Consider the following 23976-nt stretch of genomic DNA (forward strand, 5'->3'; position numbering starts at 1 on the left):
TGCAGCTCTAATTCTTATTGTCAATAAATCCAAACAGTGTGTGAATCTATCCGTCAGTACTTCTTCACCTCCCTGTCCTGTCTGTGGCACTGCAGCCCACTGGTTCCTCTGGAGACATAAATCCAAAACTGCAGGCAGACACACCAATATTTTTACTGCATGAAGATTTTGAGGCCTTGTTAAAAACTGTAGAGGACTTTATATTTAAAACTTATTATGGATATTGACTTTTTTCTATATGCTATTTTTCTATATCTTCTAGGTTCACCTACAAGTGTTGGAACTTGAAGAAGGTGAGTCTTTTTCACTGCTGTCATTTATTGTGTCTGTAGGATTTATTGAGTATCTCTCTTCTCAGTAGAAAGCTTGAAAGCGCTAGTTGCGGTTGGTAAGATATGATTGGACAGCTGCTGTTTGGAGGTGGGGCTTAGTGAGGAGTCCAAAATGCGGGATCTAGAAAATTGCATACATTTTGTTTTTGCTGCATTTAAAACAAGTTTAAGCTGAAAAAGTAAATGATGAATTGTCTGCAAAATAGATGCACTGCCATTATCAAAAGAGGCAACATTATTAATATACAGACTGACTGATTAATTGTTACAATCATTTTTCAAGCAAAAATGTCAAATATTTGCTGCTTTTCTTTCTCACTCATGCGAATAAACGAAAAGCTTTTAGGTTTTGGACTGTTGGTTGGACAAAAGAAGCAATATGAAGCAGCTGCTTTGGGCTCTGGGAAATTGTGATGAGCATTTTACATAATTTAACTAACAAGTGAGTAATGCTAAAAAATAATTGTGGGATCAATCAGTATTTTAAGTCATGGTTAGTTGCAGCCATGTTCAGCTGCTGAACATCAGTGTGTAATACAGCAGTGGGACACAGCTTTGGACTTACAGCGCTGCCTCTTTCTCTCTCTCCGCCTGGACTCCTTCACTCTCTGGCTCCAGAGCAACACGACGCCTGTGGAGGAGACAACAGGAGGGACGGAGGAGAGACGGAGGAGGGACAGGTGAGCTTAACCAAACTCAAACAACAGCCTCTTTTATGAGGTGGAACCTACAAATGCCAGCAGGTAAATGGAGAACTACTGGATGCCTGGCCGTGAGCTGCATTGTAAACTGTGGGGCTGCCAATCCTGGAGGCCATGCATGACTATCACCTCAGTACCACCTCCGGTAACCATGGAAACACAGAGGTGTGGACCATCAGGTTTCTATATGTAGTAACAGTAGACAGCTACCCAGAATTTCAGTGCGACACCAGAGAAGAGGTGTGAGGAAGAGCAGTTTCATCAGAACATATTTCTACCTCATCTCCTCACCAGATCTCCAACAAGAGAGTTAAAAGGAATTCTGCTTTTAAAGGTGCAATACGTAAAAAAAATTAGTTTAAAACATTCAGAAGTCCACTACAATTATCAACAGAATATGAAGAAATAACCATTTTGAAGTAATGTCAAAGTGTTGCAGAGATTTCTACTGAAGTTAGCATGCTAACCAGAGAGCCCCGGCCCGTCCTGTCTTGTAATAACACTTTGTACCTCAAGAGGCAATAGGCCAACAGCATGCAGTAAGTTTGCAAGAGCTGCAAGTTTGCTATTTTCCTCAAGCTCTCTTTTTTAGTCTGAGAAAGGAATATTTTACTGAACTAAGATGAACTTAATTGACTTGTTAACTCGTTGTGAATGAGAAACAAAACAAAACTCACCAAAACCATCTGGCTCTGTCTTACCACTGTTCCAACAATCACCAACTCTGCTCTGGTCCAAATAAACCCCTAACTCACAGAGTTAGATGTGAAAATATTCTGGAAAATATTCTTCTCCTGCTCCTGCTTAGCTGCACAGCTAACTGAGCTAACTGCAGCTACAGTTAGTTGATATGTTGCCTCCTGTTTGTGTGGAGTATAAATTCGACAGGTGGCTAATTCTTACATATTGCACCTTGAACATGGATACACCAGATGACAAGGAATACAGGTGCTGTATATGTGATCATATACTACGTCTTCTCCCTCACCTCCTGTCCAGGTCCGAGGCTGCAGCATAGTGCAGGGCAGAGCGCCCCCACTGGTCGGTGGCGTTGATGGCGGTCCCACAAGCAACCAGAGTCTCCAGACACTGATAGTGACGGCTGGCAGCTGCGTAGTGGAGGGGAGTCCTGGGAAATAACATGAGAGCAAGAGTCAGGCAAACTGATCCCAGATCAGGAAAACACAAATATACAGATGTACAGATGTACACATTCCAGGATGCACCGATCACACTTTTATTTCCCCAATAATGATTCCAATACCTAAACTCAGGATGTACCAAAAGAAAACAATATGGACACCTTAACTTTACACCCCTGTGTGATGGTTGAACATTAAACTAATGCTTTGATTGATTATTTATTTTTATTACTGATCGCTCTGTTGTTGATTTTCTCCACTAATCAGTTAGGTAGTTAGAAATATCGTGGGGTCTTGTTCTCAAGTTAGGGCACAATGGAGCATGAGATGGGAGAATCGGAGCAGCGTGAGTGGTACTGTGGGTTTGGGCATCTCTTAAGGATGCCACCTGGTTGCCTCCCTAGGGAGGTGTTCCAGACACGTCTAGCTGCGTGGAGGCCACGGGACAGACCGAGAACAATATGGAGGGCTTATATATCCACCCTGGCCTGGGAACGCATCGGGATCCCAGTCAGAGCTGGTTTATGTGGCCGAGGGAAGGAATGTCTGGGGTTCCCTGCTGGAACTCCATGACTCGACTTCAGATAAGAGGTTTAAGATGGATGGATGGATAGTTTGTCATATGGATCTGTTTAGGTTGTTTACCACTGTATTGTTGCGTTGTATTATGTTTGTACTCAATACCACATTGTGTGGTCTAGAGTAATAAAATAAAAACTGAAACTGAAGAAAACTGTGGTGACTGAGGGTGCTTTCAAGCGTAGCGTGTTGGTTTTGGTCAGTGAGTTTGCCAGGTTAGCAGGGTTTAGGTGCAGGTGTGAGGGTGTCAATCAAACCTTGGTGCAGACCAAACAACTTGAACCAAAACTGCTTGAAAAGCTGCGTCCACTTTCAAGTGGTTCATTTGTGGCATAAAAGCAAACAAACCAACCACAGGCTTTTATCACAGTAGGTATGTGATTTTTGCATGATTTCAAAAGCTGATGTAGTAGTAAATCCATCTGCTAATTGTGAAATCTGCTCAGAAAGCAATTTAACAACTGATCTATATATTAGAGCTGCGACAAATAAACAGTTATTAAATTAATCTATTTTGATATTCGATCGTTTTGAGTCAAATTTTTTTAGAAAAAAAGGTCAAAATTCTCTGATTTCAGCTTCGTAACTATGAATATGTTCTGGTTTCTTCACTCCTCTCTGACAGAAAATTGAATATCTTTGATTTAAGGATAAAACTGGACATTTGAGGACGTCATCTTGGACTTTGGGAAGTCAACATTTTCTGATATTTTTTTCTGACCAAACACCTAACTGATTAGTGGATAAAATGATCAACAGATTGATCAATAATGAAAAATAATCGTTTCAGGAAAGACTTGAAAAACAGGTCCAAACATGTTGACATACATCCATGTGCTGCTCATGTTTAGACCAACGTTTCAACTGACAAGACTGTGACAGGATTAATTAATCAAGAAAATAATCAACAGATTATATGACAGTTAAAATAATCTGATCTGTGTACTTTGTCACTTCATAAAGTCATTAAAAAGTGATCCCACAGTAATAAGCCCTGATCATCACTGTACAGGACGCCTCCTGTTTGTCCTGTCTCTACCTGTGGGTCAGTATTCATCAGAACATGTGTTTGATCTGCAGTCTAATAATACTAATCATGTTGAGTCACCTGGCAGTCTGTCACACTTCAGACTTTACTTGTCTTGATTGGTTTATTAAAAAAAAGTCAGCGTGAACAGGAACTGGAACATTGGTCTGAACCAAATGAACTGAATCAGACCTGACAGGAGGAAGATGTGTACCAACACGCTGAACTGCACAAACCAGCAGATGTGCTGTGCTACATACCACTGTGTCGAGTCAGCTTAATCATTAATAATGAAGAATGATGCACTGAATAGCTGACTATTAAGGATAACAGGCTCATAGACACACACACCCTAACCTACACCTGCATACACCCATTCACACACAAAAACTGGAAATACACCCAACCCTAACCTGTACCAAACCCTGCTCTGGGTCTTCTCTGGTGTCAAAATTGGGACAACACAAAACTTTGTTGAAATGCCTTTTAGCACATGATTAATTAAAACAGACAGAGAGACAGCCGCATCAGAGCCACAGTCTGTGAGCAGAAAGGCACCTTCGCAAGGGAGCATTTCTCCTCAGCGATGCCCCGATGTGGTCCTCTGAGCGCACGGCTGTCGAGCACGAGCCTGTCCCTCCCATTTTTCCCAGGAGACTCCTATTTTTCATTCCCCTCTCCCTATGTCCTCCAGGGATCAAATTCCTCTTGTATTTCTCCAGATTTCTGACAAACTTTCACATCTTTTTTTCATTTTCATTATCACAGCCAGTTTCTGGCACTGCACAATCTGAGTCTACTGTTTCCACCTGGACAACAGCACAGACTTCTTGAAAAGAAGAATTCCTGTTTCTTAAAAAAGTGTTTTAAAGGAAAGGGCCATGCATTTCATAAAATCTGCTATGTCAATTGTCTTTTAGGGTCAGGGCAAAAAAACTAAATGGATGACAGACCGGTGAATATTAGTTTGTGCCAGAGATTTACATCTACATTATTTTATATTCTCTCCTGAGAATTAAAAGTATTTAACATAAAAATGTTGTTGCAGAGTACTTAGTGTCTGTTTATTCTTTAAAGTCACTAAAACACAGGAAACAAAGTCTCTGACAAATTATTTTTGAGGTCTGAAGGTTACACACTGCACTGCAACACTCTTCACTTTGTCAGCTTGACTTTTGAGATGTGGAGTCAGGGATGGAATATACAGCGGCTGATGTCCCCCCTCCTGTCCTCGTCCATCACATTCAAAATTATAATAACAGCAAAGGACAAATAATGGCTGTAAGTTTGAGTAATCACAGGTAATTCTCACTGGAACTTCAAAGCCCTGAAAAACAATGATAACTTTTCCTATAAAGACATGTTCTAGATAATTACAACTTATTATAACCTGTTTGTCTGTTGATACAGCAGTCTGTAGTTTCAGGAGTCCACAGGAGGAGTTACAGTTGTTAACATATTAATAAACACTTATATCTGCTTACAATTACATTATAGTGATTTATAAACATTTATTAACTTTATAAATGCTAATTACAGTTTATAAACCTATAAATTGTCAGTTTCAATTTCCAGATCACAAGCTGATGTCTTCAAATGACTTGTTTTGTTGGACCAACATCCAAACCCCACACATATTCAGTTTCCAATAACATAAAATCAGACAAAAATCAGCAACTCCTCAGCTTTGAGACTCAGGAACTTTTATATTTTCTATAATCATCAAAATTATTGTCAGTTTATTGTTTTTTTTTTTATCTCAGATTAAAGCGTTAGGTGGACAGCGATGTGTTCTCTTACCTGCCACACTTGTCCCTCCTGTTGTGATCTCCACCGCTGCTCAGGAGCAACTTGACACACTCCACATTACTGCACACAGAGAGCAGGAAGAACATACATAACATAACATAGAAATAATTTTTAATATTTGCTTTAGGAGTTAAAATAACTTCATTTGATCCTTAATAAAAGAAATCTCTAACTGTTGCTTTAACTCTTTGATAAAAGACTATTAAAGGATAATTCTGGTTTTCTACAAGTTGGATTTCTGTCCATTCTAACAACACTGTTCTCAAATCTCATCTGTGAATATGGCAACATCTTTAAAAAGACGTTAGACGGGGTCGATGGGGTAAAAGGTCACGTTAATGTCTAGAGGAATCAGGGATTATTACCAATATTTCAGGTGAGCTCACTTGCTGTAAAGATGTTTAGTTGATCTGAATTAACCGTTTATGTCCCGTCTGACCGTCCTGTACTGATGTTGCTTCTCATAAATGATCTCCAAAACTATGAAAATAAGCACTAAAGTGAGGCTTTTCTCTTTTCTTTACTCAACAGCCTGGTCTTTCAATTTGAGAGCATGACTCATTGACTTCATGTTCAGATTCTGTACTGCTTTCCCTCAAAAACAACCTGCCCTCGCACTCAGAGAGCTCGTGCTTGTGCCTGGATTCACTCTGCTGCTGCTCAAACTGAAGGCCTGCACTCAAATATATCGATGCTTTCACAGATCTGCTGCTCTCACTCTCAGACTGTTTCTGTGCGCTTGTGAATCACCTCCTCTCATTTCTCTTCTGCTCTCAGCTCTGTCAAAATTCACCAACCAATAAAAAGTGCGTAGTGTTGACCAGTGAAATCATTACTGCCTCACTGCAGGCATGTTTATTTTACTTCGTAACTTCAGTGTTTCTTAATCTGGACTCGATTTTCCCATGTTTTTGCGTGTGAGTGACTAATGGGGGCAACAATTTTTGAAACTGGTCCAGTATTGAGGGAGAACACTGCAGCCATCAGCTGTGAAACAGGCTGCAGTCTAACCCTCACAGACAACATGCATTCACTAAAAGTGCTTGTTTTTAGGGCTGAAACTACAATTACTTTAGTCAGTTAATTAGTCAATTATAATCTCAATTAATCAAAAAAATAATGTCAGAGAATGGTGACAAATGACAGTCAGTGTTTCCCAAACCCAAAATGATGTCCTCAAATGTCTAATTTTGCTCACAACCCAAAGATATTTAGTTTACTACAGTAGAAAACTGAAAAAAATAAAAAATATTCACATTTAAGAAGCTGGAATGAGAATTTGGACGATTTTTCCCTAAAAAGTGACTCAAGTGGATTTATCGATTATCAAAATGGTTGCCAATTATGGAAAGGCTCCCTAAAGAAAGATACATTTTAGTTAAGGTGTAAGATCATTTTTGTTTAACTAGTACCAGCCTCGCCAAAGCCACCAGACTCCATCTACAAGATCAGAATTTTTATCAGGTTTGTCTTTCTACATTGGTTGAAATAAACTCATAATTCACTGCAATAGATGTGAAAATATTGTAACTGTACTCGCCGTTTGTCCAGCATCCCGTTCACTCCTCTCCAGTCTCACATCAACAGAGTGAATTAAAATGTTTATTTCAACCGATCCAGATTGATGATTTTTGGAAAGATGAGCTAAGACAATATTTTTTTGTGTATGATGATAAAATTACTGATTTTGTAAATAGAGTCTGGTGGCTTTGGCTAAAGCAATTCATCTTCTAAGCTAAGCTAAAGGGACAGTTCAGCCCAAAATCTTTTTTTTTTCCTCTGGCCTGTAGTGCTGTTTATCTGTCTATACTGTTTTGGTGTGAGATGCAGAGTTATCAGCTGTAGAGATGTCTGCCTTCTCTCCAATATAACGGCACTAGATGGCACTAGTCCTGTGCTGCTCAAAGCACCAAAAAATACATTTGAAAAACTCAACAGTAACATGTCTTTCCAGAGGTCATGACCATAGATAATCCAAACACCTTGTTGTGAGCAGTTTCATGTAGGAACTACTTTCTTTCTAAAAGAAAGAACACATGAAGCTGCTCACAACAAGGTGTGTGGATTATCTTGAGTAACCTGGTCATGATTTTAGGAAAGAGACACTGGTCTTGAATTTTTAGAATGTCATTTTTTCGTGACTTGAACACCACAAGCCGAGTGCCATTACACTGAAGAGAAGATAAACATCTCTTCAGTCACTATATTCAAATATCTGCAACTCACACCAAACAATAAATAATAAATAGCACTGCAGGCCAGGGAAAATGTCTGATGGAGTCAACTGTTGCTTTAAACTAAAAGTATCTTAATCTTTAATCCTTGGTGGGTGTGAGTGCATGAACCTGCTTAAAAGTAAGAAGTAATGCACCCACAACGAGGCAGTGATCATTTCATTGGTCAACACGTGGCTTTCTATTGGTTGGTGAGTTCTGACAGAGCTACAGCACAAAAAAATCTGAGATTAGATGTTTTCACGTGTGCTGGACTGCAGCAAAATGTGTGAAAGCATATGTGAGTGCAGGCATACAGTCTGAGCAGAAGCAGAGTGAATCTGAGCTCAGGCAGAGGATATTTGAGCATGAGGGCAGGATTTTTTAGGGAAAGCATTACAGAATCTGAACATGAAGTCGATGAGTCATGCCCTCAAACTGGAAAAAAACCTCCAGATGCTGAGACATGTTGAAACAAAACCAGAATGATCCTTTATCTTTCTTCTTCTTTCGTTTTAAAGAGACGTATGAACGGTGCGGCTCACCCTCCGGCTGCAGCAGCGTGCAGGCAGGTCCTCCCCAGGCTGTCAGGAGTGTCTATCTGGAATCCTGCAGACAGGACCGAGTCGTTACACATTATGCTAAACCTCCGACCTGACGAGGGCAGCGCGGGGAGACGGACGGAGGCCAGACAACACACAGCAGCAGCCACCACAGAGAGAGGAGGGAGAGTCGGAGAGAAAGACAGGTTTAAGTGCGACAGGTGGGGGGGGGGGGAGAGGGTTAGGTGAGAGTGCATGATTGTGGCCATGCTCGCACAGGAAAACACAAACACGTCTGTGAGCTACGTGTTAAACACAGAGAGAGCTAACGACACGTCGGGAGGTCACAGAGATACTAGAGCAACAGAGGGAGGAAGTGTGGCAGGCAGTTCAGTTTGGTTCGACTCCGCCCCATGTCATCATCCACTGGCCATGTTCCAATTTGCTGGACATCACCCAATCCTACCATGTCATTATTCATGCTATCACTGTCATTTTTAATGTGGTGATATATTTCTATTCTGGAATGGGAGCATCTGTAACATGTCCCCAATTCTGAAAATGTGTCACATCAGAATGACAGTGATCTCCAGATGTCCAAAAGCATCTGGAAGCTTTCCGTATATGATGGACAGGGTTTTAATTTCCTTCTTAAGCTCTGGTTTGATCTTTCTCTGCACAAATATTTGTGTTACTCTCTGTGTGTACGAGCCAGTGTAACACCGAGAATGCTGTCCAGAAGAGACTGTCTGAAAGTGGCGGGTGTTATCTCCATTTATACAACATGCAGAAGAGACAGAAGTCAGGGAGAATCAGTCAGAAGAGGAGGATTCAGGTGCCTGAAAACACAGAAGCTTTGGCTGATAAAGACTCTGGTGATGATCTGCTCGATCAGACTCCATGACGCAGACACAGAGTGGGTTAATAAGCCAGACACAGAGAGCATCTAATGTATTTTTGCTAATTGTTTCAACGTGGTTATGTGCTGAGGGAGGAGAATAACCAGAAACCGTCAGCAGATCATTGATACATTCAGACGAACACTTGGCCTGTCAGGATACAGAACATCGATTCAAACCCTCAACTCTCAGACTCAGACACCCGACACCACGCTGATGTCGGATTTCTTTATTAACTGCCTGACTGCCGGGGACAGATGCACTTCTACATCTGGATGGCATCCAGCTTTTGTTCCTGCAGAGGCTGAATGTGATTTTTGTACTCCTCTTTGGATAAAAGTCTAACGATTATTTTCATATTCAACTTATTGTTTTTCTTTATTTTGAAATTTTAAAATGGCTGCCTGATTGAACAAAATAATCAAGTTTCCTGTAACAATTATTTTCATTATTAGTTGATCTGACAATCATTTTCTGCATTAATCAATCAGTTGTTTGGGTCCACAAAATGTCAGAAAATGTCAAGCAGTGTTTCTTAAAGTCCAAGATGACGTCCTCAAATGTCTTGTTTTGTCCACAACTCAAAGATATTCAGTTTACTGTGGGAGAGGAGTAAAGAAATCAGAAAATATTCACATATAACAAGCTGAAATCAGAGAATTTTGTCTTTTTTTCATTCTTAAAAAATGACTCAAACTGATTCATTGATTATCAAAATAGTTGCTGGTTAATTGTAATATTGATTAATTGATACATCACTGCAGCTCTAGATAAAAGCACCTCCCGAATGAATGTCACAGTTGTAAAAGTGTAAATTACAAAGAACATGATGACTGTGTTTTCGTCTTTCCTTTATCATTACAACTTGTCTAAACTTCACGGTTCTTCACATGTGGTGTAAACAGACCGGTAGCTCCAGATTTAGACAAAAACATGTTACAAAAGCTCAGGTCACCACTGCTCCCGACAGCCGTGAGCAGACGCAGCCCTGCAGCTGCACACAGCTCGAACACATGTAAATGACTTCTTTGTTGTTCGCTCCTCCTCAGAGCCACATGAGGAGCCCAGGTTCATCCTGCTCCATGCCCCCAGACACAAGTGCCAGGGCCTTGTTAAAGGGATGTTGTCTTTTCCCTGTCCCCACTTCACATTTGTTTAATATACCAGACTCCTCTGTACTGTACTAAAACACTCGTTCGGAAACCATAAAAACATATGGGATGAGTGGAAAGACAAATTATTTCACCACCAAAAGCAACAAGGAAACTTTTCAGATGTAAACGAGATATTAAGTCCCAGTGTGGAAGCTGTGAGAGGAGAAAACAACAGAATACACTCTTGTGCAGTGGGAGAGTGGTCCCATCAGTGAGTAATTAGACTCAGTGAGGTCCTTGTCTGTTTCTGGAACATTGTGACTTGAGTTTGGCCGGAGCTGAATACGTGTGCCTGTGGAGGAATTCACCACTGTGAGTGAGAAAAACAACCAGGAACAAAACCTCCCTGAAAAATCACACTCAGAGATGATATGAGGGCAAAAACACACCATGAATCAGCTCCTGCAGCACAAAACTCACTCAGTGCAAAACGATGATTCAAGTGCTTGCAGAAATATCAGCCAAGCGAGAATTTTAAATAAAACACCCACTGCTTAAAGGGACAGTTCACCCCAAAAATCAAAAATACATGTATTTACTCTGGCTTGTAGTGATGTTTATGCATCTAGATATGTTTGGTGTGAGCTGCAGAGTTTTTTGAGATATCGCCCTGCCCTCTCTCCAATATCAATAGTACTAGATAGCACTAGTCCTGTGGAGCTCAAAGTGCCAAAAAGCACATTTGAAACACTCAACAGCAGTGTCTGTGATCCAGTAACTCAAAATAATCCACAAACCTTGTTGTGAGCAGTTTCATGTAGGAACTACTTTCTTTCTAGTAGAAAGAACAATTAGTGGAGGGATTTGGGGGTGAACTGTCCCTTTAAGCTAATGTAACCAGCTCTGTGAATTTTTAGTTTCCGATTGACTGGTATTAAAATGATCTGGGCTGTATCCATGACATCATGCTAAACTACCGAAACACAAGACCTGAAGATGAATCAGAGGTAAAGCAGCAGAGTTTGTGACGTCATTGTCAAATTGACGCTCTTATCAGCAAAACTGACGAGGAAACTAAATCTACCTTGTACTAACTGAGGGGTAAGTGTGTGCTACCTGAGGACAGCAGCTTCCTGCAGCAGTCAGAGTGAGCGTTCAGAGCAGCCAGGTGGAGAGGGAACATGCCGTGGACTCCTCGCCTTCGGAGAAAGAAGTGGGGAGGAAACAGTCGTCTCATTTTCACTGTAATCATTTTACGCACATTCGTCGAAACAGGTGAAGAAACAAACCTCGTGCAGTCTGCTCCACTGGTGATGAGCGTGTTGATGAGGAGTTCATGACCGTAGCGAGCAGCGATGTGGAGCGGGGTGTTGCCGTCCTTGTCCACACTGTCGATCTCCCCACCTGACACAGAAAACGGTTATAGTTTATAGGGAGAATACGCCATATAGAAAAGACAAAAACTAGTATAAACAAGACTCACCGTTCTGGATGAGGGTCTGGGAGCGAGTGAAGCGTCCGTGAACTGCTGTCATGTGAAGAGGACTCTTCCCGTCCCGACTCTGAGGACGGTGGAGGAGAAATCAAACAGATTTCAGACGGAAGTGAAACATGGCGTCAGTTTGGACAAACACAAGCAGTAACATGTGGGAGACAGAGGGTGTCAGTCATCTCAGGTACGGTCTTATTTTATTTACTTATTACTTCCTTACACATTTCATTTGACAATACCTGTATTGTTACATCACCCATCTTTAAGAATTGAGACAAATCATCTTCTACCCTTTAAAAATTATTCATACAACACTGTAGTTCAAAATTTATTTCACACTTTATTACATTTTAATTAGGATTTATATTTCTGAAATGTTTTGATTTCTTTTGTAAACTTGCTGTGAGCCAGAAAACAGCCCTGTCCCAGATAAGGATTCACAGCTGATAACATAGCTGAAAATGTTCTATTCTAATCATCTTTTTTTTTTATGGATTTTGTTATAATGTTGGCCCTTTAAAGTTGTGTCACAGATTTCTGTCAACCCTGTAAGATTTTGACAAAAACATGATTTAATCAGGCAAAAAAGGGATAGCTATACCCTCAGGACATAGTTCATAATTCTGACATAGTTGTGACACCCCAATTTAATTTAACTTAATGTAATTTAAGTTTATTTAGTTTAATTTGATTTCATTTAATTTACATTGTGTGCTAGACAAGTGCCTTTGCTGTGTATTATTTTATATTATAATTGTTTCACTACTTATTTATCAATTTAATTTAATTCTTCTTTTTTCTTGTTTACTTTAGTTGTCTTATTACATCCTGTACTGTTATTATTACTGCCATTTAATTTACAATATTTCTTCTGTCTATTTGAACTGTACAGTGCTGAACATTGTGTGTATAAACACTGGAAAAACAGAATAAAGACAGATACCAAAATTAAAGTTCCTACACTGTTAACAGACAGACACAGTTGGAGAACAGCTGGTGAACATTGTGGAGTATTTAGAATAGAAGAGAACTTTATTGTCTGTCACAAGGTGGCAGAAATTCCTCTTTGACAAGGATCAATAATTAAACAAACAATGCACATTTAAATTTAGAAACACACATGTAGAGAGTGAATAAGACTGTATTGTTGTTGTTTTTTTTTTTTTCTCGGGCCTGTCTGATGGCAGTAACTGGACGGAGTGGTGGAGGAGGTGTGAGGGGTCATGTTTGATCAGACTGGCTTTTCTGATCACTGACTGGGTGTACAGTTCAGATAGAGAAGTTTGGAGTGAGCCGATCACTTTGTTTGTTTTCGCTGCCCACAGTTGACCAAAAAACTTCAGATTTAAGTTCAGAGTTGAAGCTGAAGATGACAGAAATGATAACTGTGAAGGGTTTGTGTGATTACTGTCTCAAGTGTTGACATTTGGAGATGTTGACCTGTGGGTTCTGGCCTGGAACAAAATGAAAAGTGAGCACATGTATAAAAGGATTAGCACTCCCAGAGCCGTGCAGCTAGCAGCAGAGCTACAGACGTGCGGCGCATCGTCTGTAACCACAGGGCGGAGCTGTGAGGGCTCATGGGAGGCAGACGTGCGGTCGGCGTACCTGTACGTTGACATCGGCCCCGTTGTTGACCAGGAACTCCAGACAGAGCGCTCCATGTGTGGAGGCAGCGGCGAAGTGCAGCGGGGTGAAGCCTTTGTTGTTGGGCTGGCTGACATTGGCGCCGTAATCGATCAGCTCGCTGACGACGGCATCCTGACCGTTAAAACAGGCCAAGTGGAGCGCCGTGTTCCCAAACGCATTGGATTCATCTATCTGTTGTCAGAGGAAGAACAACTGTTATTATGACAGAGGAAAGTTGTGTGTGTGTCAGTGTGTGTGTGTGTGTGTGTGTGTGTGTGTGTGTGTGTGTGTGTGTGTGTGTGTGTGTGTGTGTGTCAGTGTTGTGCTTAATGAACTTGTGAATGTGTATGTGTGTTGAATGAGGACATAATAAGTGCTGTTGTGTCAGTTAAACTGGGAACATGTGTTCAGTGTGGGAGTGTGTGTTATTTCTCCCAAGTGTGAAGTAGATGGAGACAGTGAATTAGTGTGTGTGTGTGTGTGTGTGTGTGTGTGTTGTCCAGACCTCAACAGCCAGGTTGAGCAGGTGCTTGACCACAGCTATCTGTCCACTGGACGCCGCCGTGTGCAGCGGGGTGTACCCTCGTTTGTCTTTACAGCTGATCTCCGCCCCCTGACTCACCAGCAGACACACCACATCCAAATGTCCTGCAGGGGGCGCAACACAGCACATAGATCACGAGCGAAAAGCAGGAACCAGCTGTTAGATGAAGTTGTTAAAAGCAATAAAGTCGTAATGTTTCTGCTTCATGCAACAGACAGAAAGAAAGACACAATACTACTTACACTTAAACACCTGATGACAAAGTGTGGTGGAGATTTAGCAAAGAAACTATGAATCACATGATCAACAAGCATTTACTACATTTCTATTGGCTAATATTTTTGGTGGTAACATAAGGATGCAACTAACTATTATTTTAATATTGATTCATCTATTACCTATATTATTTTAGTGTTTTATTGACTACTTTTTACATTTTTTCCATTAATTACATTATATTAATCTATTAATTATTAACTTATTATATTATATTAGTAATATTAAAAGTTAAATTTTTATTATTGCAGTTTTCCAGAGCCAAGGCAACATCTTTGGGTTGATTATTTTACCTGAACAAAAGCCAAAATGACCAAAAATAATTGTACAATAATAAAAACCAGAGCAAGCAGCACATAGGATGGCATACTTGAGAGATAAACAGACAGTTCAGCCAAAAATGAAAGTTCAGTTATTATCTACTGGATCTGAGTGATTGTGAAAAAATACCTAATGATTTGCAGTATTGGTTGGAATCATAATTTTTACATTATAATTCTTATTTTCATTGAAAAACATATTAAAGGTCTGATTTTTACAGTGATCTCTACCAAATGATGTAGAACCGCAACTATTTTGATTATTGCTTAACCAGTTAAGATCTCTCTCGTTTTTTGTTTTTTTTTATTAAGATAATTGTCCAAGTTCTCTCATTTCAGCTTCTTATATGTGAATATTTTCTGGTTTCTTTCCTCCTCTCTGACAGTAAACTGAATATCTTTGAGTTGTGGACAAAACAAGACATTTGTGGACGTCATCTTGGACTTTGGGAAACACTGATCAATACTTTCTGACATGTCTGGACCTATTTTTTAATAGACAAGATTGGGACAGAATAATTTTTCCGATATTTCATGAATCAAACAATGAACTGATTGATCATAAAAATGATTTAAAAAAATAATCATTAGTTGCGGCCCTACTAAAATTTTTCTTTAGTCTGTAGAATGTGATGTGAAGGCCAGGACATCTCTGCAGCACAACAATCATTTTACAAACTAAAACTGTTTTTTAATCAAATATTGCACCTCCTGCAATTTGAAAACTGCAGTAGATTGTTTTGTGATTTTGATCAAATTTCAGGGAAACAGTGTTGCAGAATCTCCCAATCAATGGACATGAATGGTGACCAGTTTTCAAATGTAAAAAAAAAAAAAAGCTCAACATACCAAGTTTACTTAAAAAAATGTTATTTCCACCATGTTTTTAGCCTGAATCTTCACTGTAGATCTTTAGCTTGGCGCCACATTCATGTGCACATGCACACTGTGTGAACTGGGTGTGTGTGGTGTGACAGTGTATAAACAGTGTCTTGGATTATACCAGATAAGCAGTATGGAGCCATTTGATGTTTTTTTTCCAGTTGTTTTTTCTGTTTGAAAACTGGTCACCATTCACTTCCATTGTTTGGGAGATTCTGCGACACCGTTTTCCTGTAAAACTCCAGCAGAGTTTTGTGGACTAAAACAAACAGAGCTTTGTCACAGCAGATTGAACCTGCAGTATAAGTTACCCAGCTTTGTTTTCTGTGGGGTCTGTGTGTATTAAATACATGTTTCTTTCTGTCATGTTAGCTGGTAGGCAGCTCACACAGAGCTGATGATTCATTTTTCCACAAACATCTAGTTTGATCTCGTTCCAGCAGATAAAGGCATGATGGGTGATCTGTCTTTAACAAACTCCATCTTTGTCTCTTACCCATGAAAGCTGCCCAGTGCAGCGCTCGGCCGTCCTTCTTATCAAAGGCGTTGATGTTGGCTCCTTTAGCGAGGAGGAGGTTCACCATCTGACGGAGAGAAAACACAGCAACGGGAAATTAGTGGGTAATATAAGAGGTATACATTTGTGCGTGTATGTTTACGTGTGTGTGTGCATGTGTTTGTGTGTGTGTGTGTGTGTGAGTGTGTGTGTGTGTGGGTGATGATCTTTATATAACAGCGTTGTAAATACATCTCATCTCTTGGCTCAGTTGTTGCGTAAACACTCTGTAGAGACGGTGTCAGGCAGAAACAGAGAAACTGTCCATTCAGTTTGGCCTCAGAAATCTGCCGCCTCTCATTGTTAATTTTAGATTCAGAATATTTGTGAATGATTCTAAGACGAGGAGTGTTTCGAAATCAACAACCCACTTAATAACCCCAGTGATACAGCTGCACTCGCCCACCTTTTTCCTTTGACCAAACTATTCAACCAAAATAGCACAGAGGACGGTTATATCACAGCCTTTTTACTGGTGAACTTCTCCACTGGTTACAAACCCCTGACTGAGTGTCATATTTTACAAATATCTTATATTATATTCAATACTCAACCAGTGAACACAACAGCTGCAGGATGTGAGCAGATTATTTCCTGTGAATACAGAGTTTTGAAGGACCGTACTTCAGAAAAAATCTGAACAGTAGTCAACAGCGAGAGACAAACAGCTTTCAGTTCCTGTTTGAGTTGTTAAAATGGGCCGTGGTCTGTTTGCCTGGTTTATGTGGTTTGGGGCTGGTGTGAAAGCTGTTAATTGAATCCTGGTGCAGACCAAAGAGCCGGACCGAGTCTGCCTGAAAAGGTGGGTTTCCATACGAACTCTGGTGCGGTTCATTTGTGGTGTGAATTATTTTAGAATGATTTCCAAAGCTAAACTGCTAATAAATCCATCAGCTGACCGTTAAATCTGTTCAGGAGGCCATCATATAATTGATAAGCCTGTATTTATGAAATTCATTTAATACCAGGTATTTTCCCTCATTAACAGGACAGAAGCTGTTCAAACTGCTGCGCTTGTATCCCACTGTGTGCTTTGTGCTTTTGCCTAACACTTGTACAAAGATCTACAGCAGGTCTGGGAGACGCAGCGCTGCAGCGAGCTGTCTCAGTGTGGACATTTTGCACATACAGGTGCTCAGTGTGCTGTCAGCTACAAGACGCCTCTTTTTCATCCTGTTCCTATCTGTCAGTCATTATTCATAACATGTCACGATTTGCCTAATAATCTTTGTGAGCTTAAATATACAGATCTGAAGCATTAAAGTGCCGTGTAAACCTCTGATGATGCAGGATGACAATCACTAAACACTGTCCGATCAACAAGTTCCCTGTCAGTCTGTAAAACTTCATGTTCCCTCCTCTTGGTTCATTTGTTAAAAGCCAATGAGAACAGGAACCACAACAGGACTAAAATGCAGCCATGGTTCTTTTTTTCTTTTGGTCCAAATGAACCGAACTACAGCTGTGGAAACAGCCTTAGTTAAGTTTAGTTTAGTGTGAAACCACTCAGTCAACTACACCTCTCGTCTCGTACAACAGGTGTGAAAAACTGACATGATTCACTTTATTCATGTTATGTTTAGTCATGTTCACTGACTTCCTTCGTCACTCTCTGATGGATCAAATGCACCCTGTGTTTTCCCTGCAGTACCTCAGTGTGGCCGTTGAGGGCAGCGTGATGCAGGGCGGTGCGGCCGCCGCGGTCCGACACGTTGACACTGCTCAGCAGCGGAATGATGACCTCAGCGCATCGCAGAGCGTTATTGGCAGCAGCGACATGCAGCGGCGTCTGCCAGTTCTTGTCCCGCGCATTCACGTCAGCCGAGTGGCGGATCAACACTCGCACCGCCTCCTGAGAACACAGTCAAACACAGTGTGTGTTCTACAGATGAGTAACTTTATTATTATGTTTGTACACTTCTATACAACTCATGATCTGTCATGTGATCCACATACCATTAAGGCTGCAATAATTAATAATTAATTAACCAATTATTAATCAATTAGTAAATTAATCTGTTAACTATTAATTATTTTGATAATTGATGACTCTGTTCCAAGTCATTTTTAGAAAAAAAAGTCACAATTCTCTGATTTCAGCTTTTTTAATGTGAATATTCTAATAATGTAATGTTACAGGACATTTTTTTTAGATTGCGACAGGATTAATTAATCGATTAATTGAGAAAACAATTGACAGATTAATCGACAATAAAAATAATTGTTAGTTGCAGCCCTGGATATCAAAACATTCAAAAATATCATTTACAAATGACATAAAAATGACAAGATAACCATAATTAGCAGCATAGTGAGAGAATAATTAACAACAGGACCCTGGATTATAACTTGGAAAATTTATTTTTCATTTTACTGTCTTTTTAATGAGGTCAAGATCATCAGTTTCAGGTGCGCGCGCGTGTGTGTGTGTGTGCGTGTGTGTGTGTGTGTGTGTGTGTGTGTGTGTGTGTGTGTGTGTGTGTGTGTGTGTGTGTGTGTGTTTGAAAAAGTAGAGCTGCACTGAGGAGTTACACTGACATTCAAATTCTAAATCAACATTCAAATGCTGCAGATAAAGATTAGGCTTCTTTTAAGTTAGTATGTTAGCTCTCTGTGCTGTTAGCTGACTCTGCCTGCACCTCAACACATTCAAAGTGTCTGTAGCTTATTGTTTTGTTGTTTTAGCGTGTGGATGATCTGTGTGTAAAATTTAATATGTTAATATGACCTGAAGCAAACAGGAAAAAAAATACTTTAGACATCACAAAACTTTTTACACTGATTTAATCTGAAACTCAGAACATAAGCTGCGCCTGACCAGGTTATGAGTTCAGCAGAAGTTACCATGGTGATCCAGCCAGGTTAAAAAACAGCCACCTTTGTGATATTACAAACTCGGGCTTAAGACGGTTAATCTTGCTTTGTAGCGCAGCCCTCTGCACTGGGAGCCTGGAGAACCAGGGGAGCGCTGGTGTTTACACTTGCAGCACTCAGACTGCTGGCTGGAGAAGGTTTTCGGGCACGGGAATGCCAGCAGGGTGTGGCGCCGGAATGAGCACCAGAAAACGAGTCGGGCAAGCGGGCAACCAAACTGTGCTCAACTGCCTCCCAGTAAACACGGCTTCATACAGATCGAACGCAGGCTCTGAGACTGACTGAGACCAGTCTGACAAGAGTGAATACAGTACTGACGTGGTTAACAGCTACTCTAACCAGGATTCTGACTCCAAGGACAACAAAGACACATCAGCACAACAACTGGTAAATGGGCTGGATGTACAGAAAACCTTTGCCACACCTTGAAGATTCCTCCTCCAGCTATTCCAGCCATGCTGAATGACCTGTTTGAGTGCTGGGAGTGATTAGTTGCTTTGACCCAGATTCACAAACCCCTCCAAGGTAAAGCTGTCTTGGGAAGAAGCAACAATTGGACTCAGCAGGTGTGGGTGTGGGTGTGAGTGTGGGTGTTTTCTCACCTCGCTCCGAGATGCCACAGCGCGATGGAGAGGGGTGAGCCACATGTTGTCTTTGGCATTGACTCGGGCCCCTGCAGAAAATTAAAAAAAAGAAAAAGTTAAAATAAAGATTGGTATTTACATTTAGCTGCTCCAGCAACTTCTGCCTTATCCATTAAACAAGCAATTTGTGACAATTGCAATATACAGTTTATGGTTGAAGTGAGTTGTTACTTCATGCCTCCTCCTCCCCAGAGGTGACGAAGCTCAGGCAGGCTGCAGGAACACTTTGTAAATTTACAATAACAAGTGACAATGAGTCCTCCACTGGAAGGTGATCAGCTGTTTATAACTGTCAACTGTCAATGTCAAGTTCAGCCCATTAGCCTGAAAACAAAAGTCCACTGCGCTGAAATAACACACTTCGGACCATAAGTTAAATGGCTGCCTGCCAAACTCCATTAACATTTTGCTCAGTTTAACTGTTACAAACATCTACTCCTTCTACAAGATTAGTAATGATTTCTTATGACTCATAAACAGACACTTACTCATTGGGAAAACATTCGGCATTAATTTGAACTCTGGTTAATGTGAAATGGGCCAACAATAACACAAGTTATGGGTCAGAATAGAAATAGGACACAGCACTGCAACAATGTTGTCAGAGAAGCAACTATTTCAAGACTGTTCGTCTGTTTCCTTGATCTCTGATGGCATATCATGGTCATTTTATGATAAGGTACAGTAAATATTTTACAGAGTGCTCCTTTAAGCTTACAGAAAATCATCATTGGATCACGAATTTAGGCAATTAGGTGTCATACATGGTATGATTGTTCTGCAGATCTACAGCATACTTCATGTGATAAGTTGTATATAACATTAAAATGTAGCGGGGTGGGCTTGGCGGGAGGGAAACGATAACAGCTGAAAAAAGATGGAGGCAGATGAAAACTCAGAGAGACTCAAAGAGCAGAACAAGGGAGCATATTTTACCAGAGAGGATGAGGAGCTCGGTGATCTCGGCATCGCCCAGGAAGGCCGCTGCATGCAGCGGGGTGCGCTTCTCTGCATCCTGTAGAGGAGGAAGACAGTCAGTTGGGACTTGATTATAATATTGGCAATATAGCCAGGTTTCAACCTCCATCACCAGCTGCACTTATTCTAAACTGCTGTGGTTTAAGAGTGTAATTAAATTAATTTGATACCAGGGGCAGATTCCCTCATTTTCCCCAAATTAAATCTAGAGTATATTTCTTCCTACAAGAAAATCAGCCACACATGTAATATAATCACACCAGTTAATAACACAAAACCCTGACCAAGTATTCAGTATCAAGTATTCAGTTTGATCTCGTCTTTAGTCGAGAGTGTCGGCTAAATGTGCTACAAAGCACTAAACCACTAAAAAGTCCAACCCTTTCACATACAGAGTAGAGCTGCAACAATTAATTGATTATTAAATTATTCACCAGCTATTCTGATAATCAATTAACCATTTCAGTAACTTTTTTTTTAAGAAAAAAAGGGAATATTCTCTGATTTCAGCTTCTTCAATGTGAATATTTTCTGGTTTCTTTACTTCTCTCTGATAGTAAACTGAATATCTTTGGGTTGTGAACCAAACATCCCACTACTATCTACGATACTATTAAATGTCCTAAAAAAGCAGTTTCTGGTGTGCGGACCTATTTTTGGATTTGTTCTTCTGTCCAGCACCCAGTACTCATCGTTTTTGGACGTGAGTACTGTTTTTTGAGTCTTCAGTTTGTGAACCAAACAAGACAACTGAAGACGTCATCTTAGGTTTCGGGAAACACTGATCGACATTTTTCACCATTTTCTGACATTTTCTATTCATCAATGAATCAAGAATCAACCACTTAATCAATTACGAAATTCATTTTAGCTGTGGTCCTAATGCAGTGTTATCTGGAATATTACATATTAATAATCCATGAGTGCATTTTCAAACTAGAGATGTTCCAGTACATTTTTTTTCCGTGAGGATACAGTTTACAAGACCTGAACTTTCGGTTTCGTCTGATACGACTGATATCACTGTTATATGGCCTAGCACAGGTAAAAAAAAAAAAGGCATAGAGTCGAGCAGGGCTCCATTTCAGGACCAGGTACATGGTATCAAACAGTGCATAGACTTGCATAGATCCTGGTATCAGAACAACTCTGACTGAGAACAAAGGTTACAGTAGTATAATAGTTTCGTGGTATACTGTAAGAAAATTGACGGCTATCATACCATGTTAGATTTGCTTACTTACATTTTGAACTCTACAGTTTGATTTAAAATCCTGCTTATTTTATCTTCCTAATAAAGTTATTTCCAAAAGAGAGACATATGCCTTCATTAAATAATGTTTTCAAGCTTCACATCTGCCAGCATGAGAGCTGCAATGATGGATTTTCACCGTACGAAAACCATCTCAGACAATGTCACAGTGTAATGGCATATACTATAACACTGCTGTTGTTGAACAAATGCTTTATTAAAATTTTAGAAAATATAATGTCCTGACAGACATGAAAAATGAACCATTTTTAAACAAGAAGTACAGAAATATGGTAGAATTTAATACCATAGATAAGCAAATGTACATGGAATAAATTCAAAGTAAGGTGCTTAAATTCAAAATAAAGCAGTAAAATTCAGCCTTCTTTCAAAATAGGTTATTACAAATGATCCATAATCATTGTTATCTGAAATAAAACATTTTATCATGATAAATCCTTCAGCTCTATGATTATGGTACTGTGAAAATGTCACACTGCTGCAGGCCGAGCTGAGACTGAACAGAGGAGGCTGTGACGGCAGATGATGAGCTGGGATCAGTGTCAGGCCCATCAGCGTCAACACAGCCATTGTTCCTCTCAGTCAGCTCACACACACCCGCACTCAGCATCCCGATGACCACCCCACACGTCCATGTGACCTGGCTGAGAGCTGCCTCTCCAACAACAACACATCTGAAGTGGACAATGACGGTGACGTGGGCGTCCTGAAACAGACCAAACGGCCATCACCAGACACAGCAGGCCCAGTCCATCAGAGAGGAGAACGAGAGGCACATCCCGTGCTGCCCCGCTACAAACGTGTTATGCATCTACACCCAAATAACCTCATGAGAGGAAACACACACTGGGCCATTTTCCACCAAATAACCCCTGGTTCTTCAACTGGTTCCAGTCAAAATCCTCGGAACTTTAGTACTTTCTTGTGAACCAAACCACATTTCTTATACCACTGTCATCAAGGACATCATCAACAGAGGGCGCTGCACAACACACAACAACCTGTGGACCATGACACGCCCACTTTGGTTCCCCAAGGAAAACCTGGTGTTTTCTTACTTCGATGGAAACCAACTTTTCTGGTTCTAAAACCGTTTCCTTTTGGTAGAAACACTCAGAATGGTTCAAAATTAGGTGCTTGAACTGGAAGGCGGCCGGTTCCATGCTGGTGAAACAACATGGACATTGTTGAACAAACTATTCTTTTCTGCACAGAGAAGATCAGTGAACTACAACATGCAACGCTCCAGAAACACATACATACAATACACCTTTTAATAGAAGTGTGTTTTCATTTCAGTTATATTCAGTTGAAGGGGTGTTTCAGTTGGTATGAAACAACAAGGAAAAAATAATTTAATATGTATAAATTCATAATAAATAAAAAAATAGATTATTATGTTAAGTGATCATATATTATTATGATTATATAAAGATACTACTATATGTATATCATGGACCAGAGCAGGCAGAAGGGGGCCCATTTCTTACCCACAGGACGGCAGTTGATGTAAACGTAACTTTTGCTTATTTACCAGAAGCAGTGCGTCTGTAAGTGAATGCAGTGCACTGCACAGTAAATATCAAATAAGACATGAAAAATTTGGGGGGGATCATCTGATTATATTCCTTACTAAATAAAAAAAAGATGAAATTTGTGGAAGGAATAGTGTAAAAACTGGTTTAAAAAAAAAATCAACATTATGTATTCAAATTTTGATCAGAAATGGCAGATTTCTATCAAACAAAGGAATGAAGGAGGTTTTCCTCTTCACAATATTTAAGAAACCAGAACATGGGGCTCCCCTGTATCTCAGCTGGTAGAACGTGTGCTCCGTGTACTGAGGCTGTCAGTCCTCTGCAGCAGCCGCTGGTTCAACTCCAACCTGCAGCCCATTAGCTGCATGTCATCTCCTCTCTCTACCCTCTGTCCTGTCATATCTTCACCTGTCTCTATCAAACAAAGGCAGAAATGCCAAAAAAGTAGTCTTTAAAAAAGAAACCAGAAAATATTCACAGTTGGGAAGCAAAAAACTGAGAATTTGGTCATTTGTATGAGGAAAAAATGACTCAAAATGATTAATGGTTGATTAATAAATGATTCCACTGGTGGTACACAAGCTGCCTCTGGTGGAACGTCAAATATTTTTTAAATATTATTTTCTATACAT

At 40.2% G+C, this 23976-nt stretch overlaps 1 protein-coding gene across 1 annotated transcript in view; it reads right to left on the reverse strand.

Moving 5' to 3' along the window:
• The window catches only part of ankrd44 (ankyrin repeat domain 44), a 53312-nt gene that overhangs the window by 14307 nt on the left and 15029 nt on the right, over positions 1 to 23976 (reverse strand). The window contains exons 3-15 of the mRNA XM_084724413.1: positions 20492 to 20570; positions 19514 to 19584; positions 17689 to 17889; positions 15978 to 16065; positions 13965 to 14107; positions 13439 to 13651; positions 11822 to 11900; positions 11628 to 11742; positions 11455 to 11537; positions 8349 to 8412; positions 5582 to 5650; positions 2022 to 2162; positions 898 to 963 (exon numbers count right to left, since the gene is read on the reverse strand). Coding sequence (XP_084580539.1) covers positions 898 to 963; positions 2022 to 2162; positions 5582 to 5650; positions 8349 to 8412; positions 11455 to 11537; positions 11628 to 11742; positions 11822 to 11900; positions 13439 to 13651; positions 13965 to 14107; positions 15978 to 16065; positions 17689 to 17889; positions 19514 to 19584; positions 20492 to 20570 — 1412 coding nt within the window. The remainder of the gene's footprint in view (positions 1 to 897; positions 964 to 2021; positions 2163 to 5581; positions 5651 to 8348; positions 8413 to 11454; positions 11538 to 11627; positions 11743 to 11821; positions 11901 to 13438; positions 13652 to 13964; positions 14108 to 15977; positions 16066 to 17688; positions 17890 to 19513; positions 19585 to 20491; positions 20571 to 23976) is intronic.

Source organism: Lutjanus erythropterus, chromosome 8 (assembly GCF_056507025.1).
Source record: "Lutjanus erythropterus isolate fLutEry1 chromosome 8, fLutEry1.hap2, whole genome shotgun sequence".
NCBI classification, from domain to species: Eukaryota; Metazoa; Chordata; class Actinopteri; order Lutjaniformes; family Lutjanidae; genus Lutjanus; species Lutjanus erythropterus.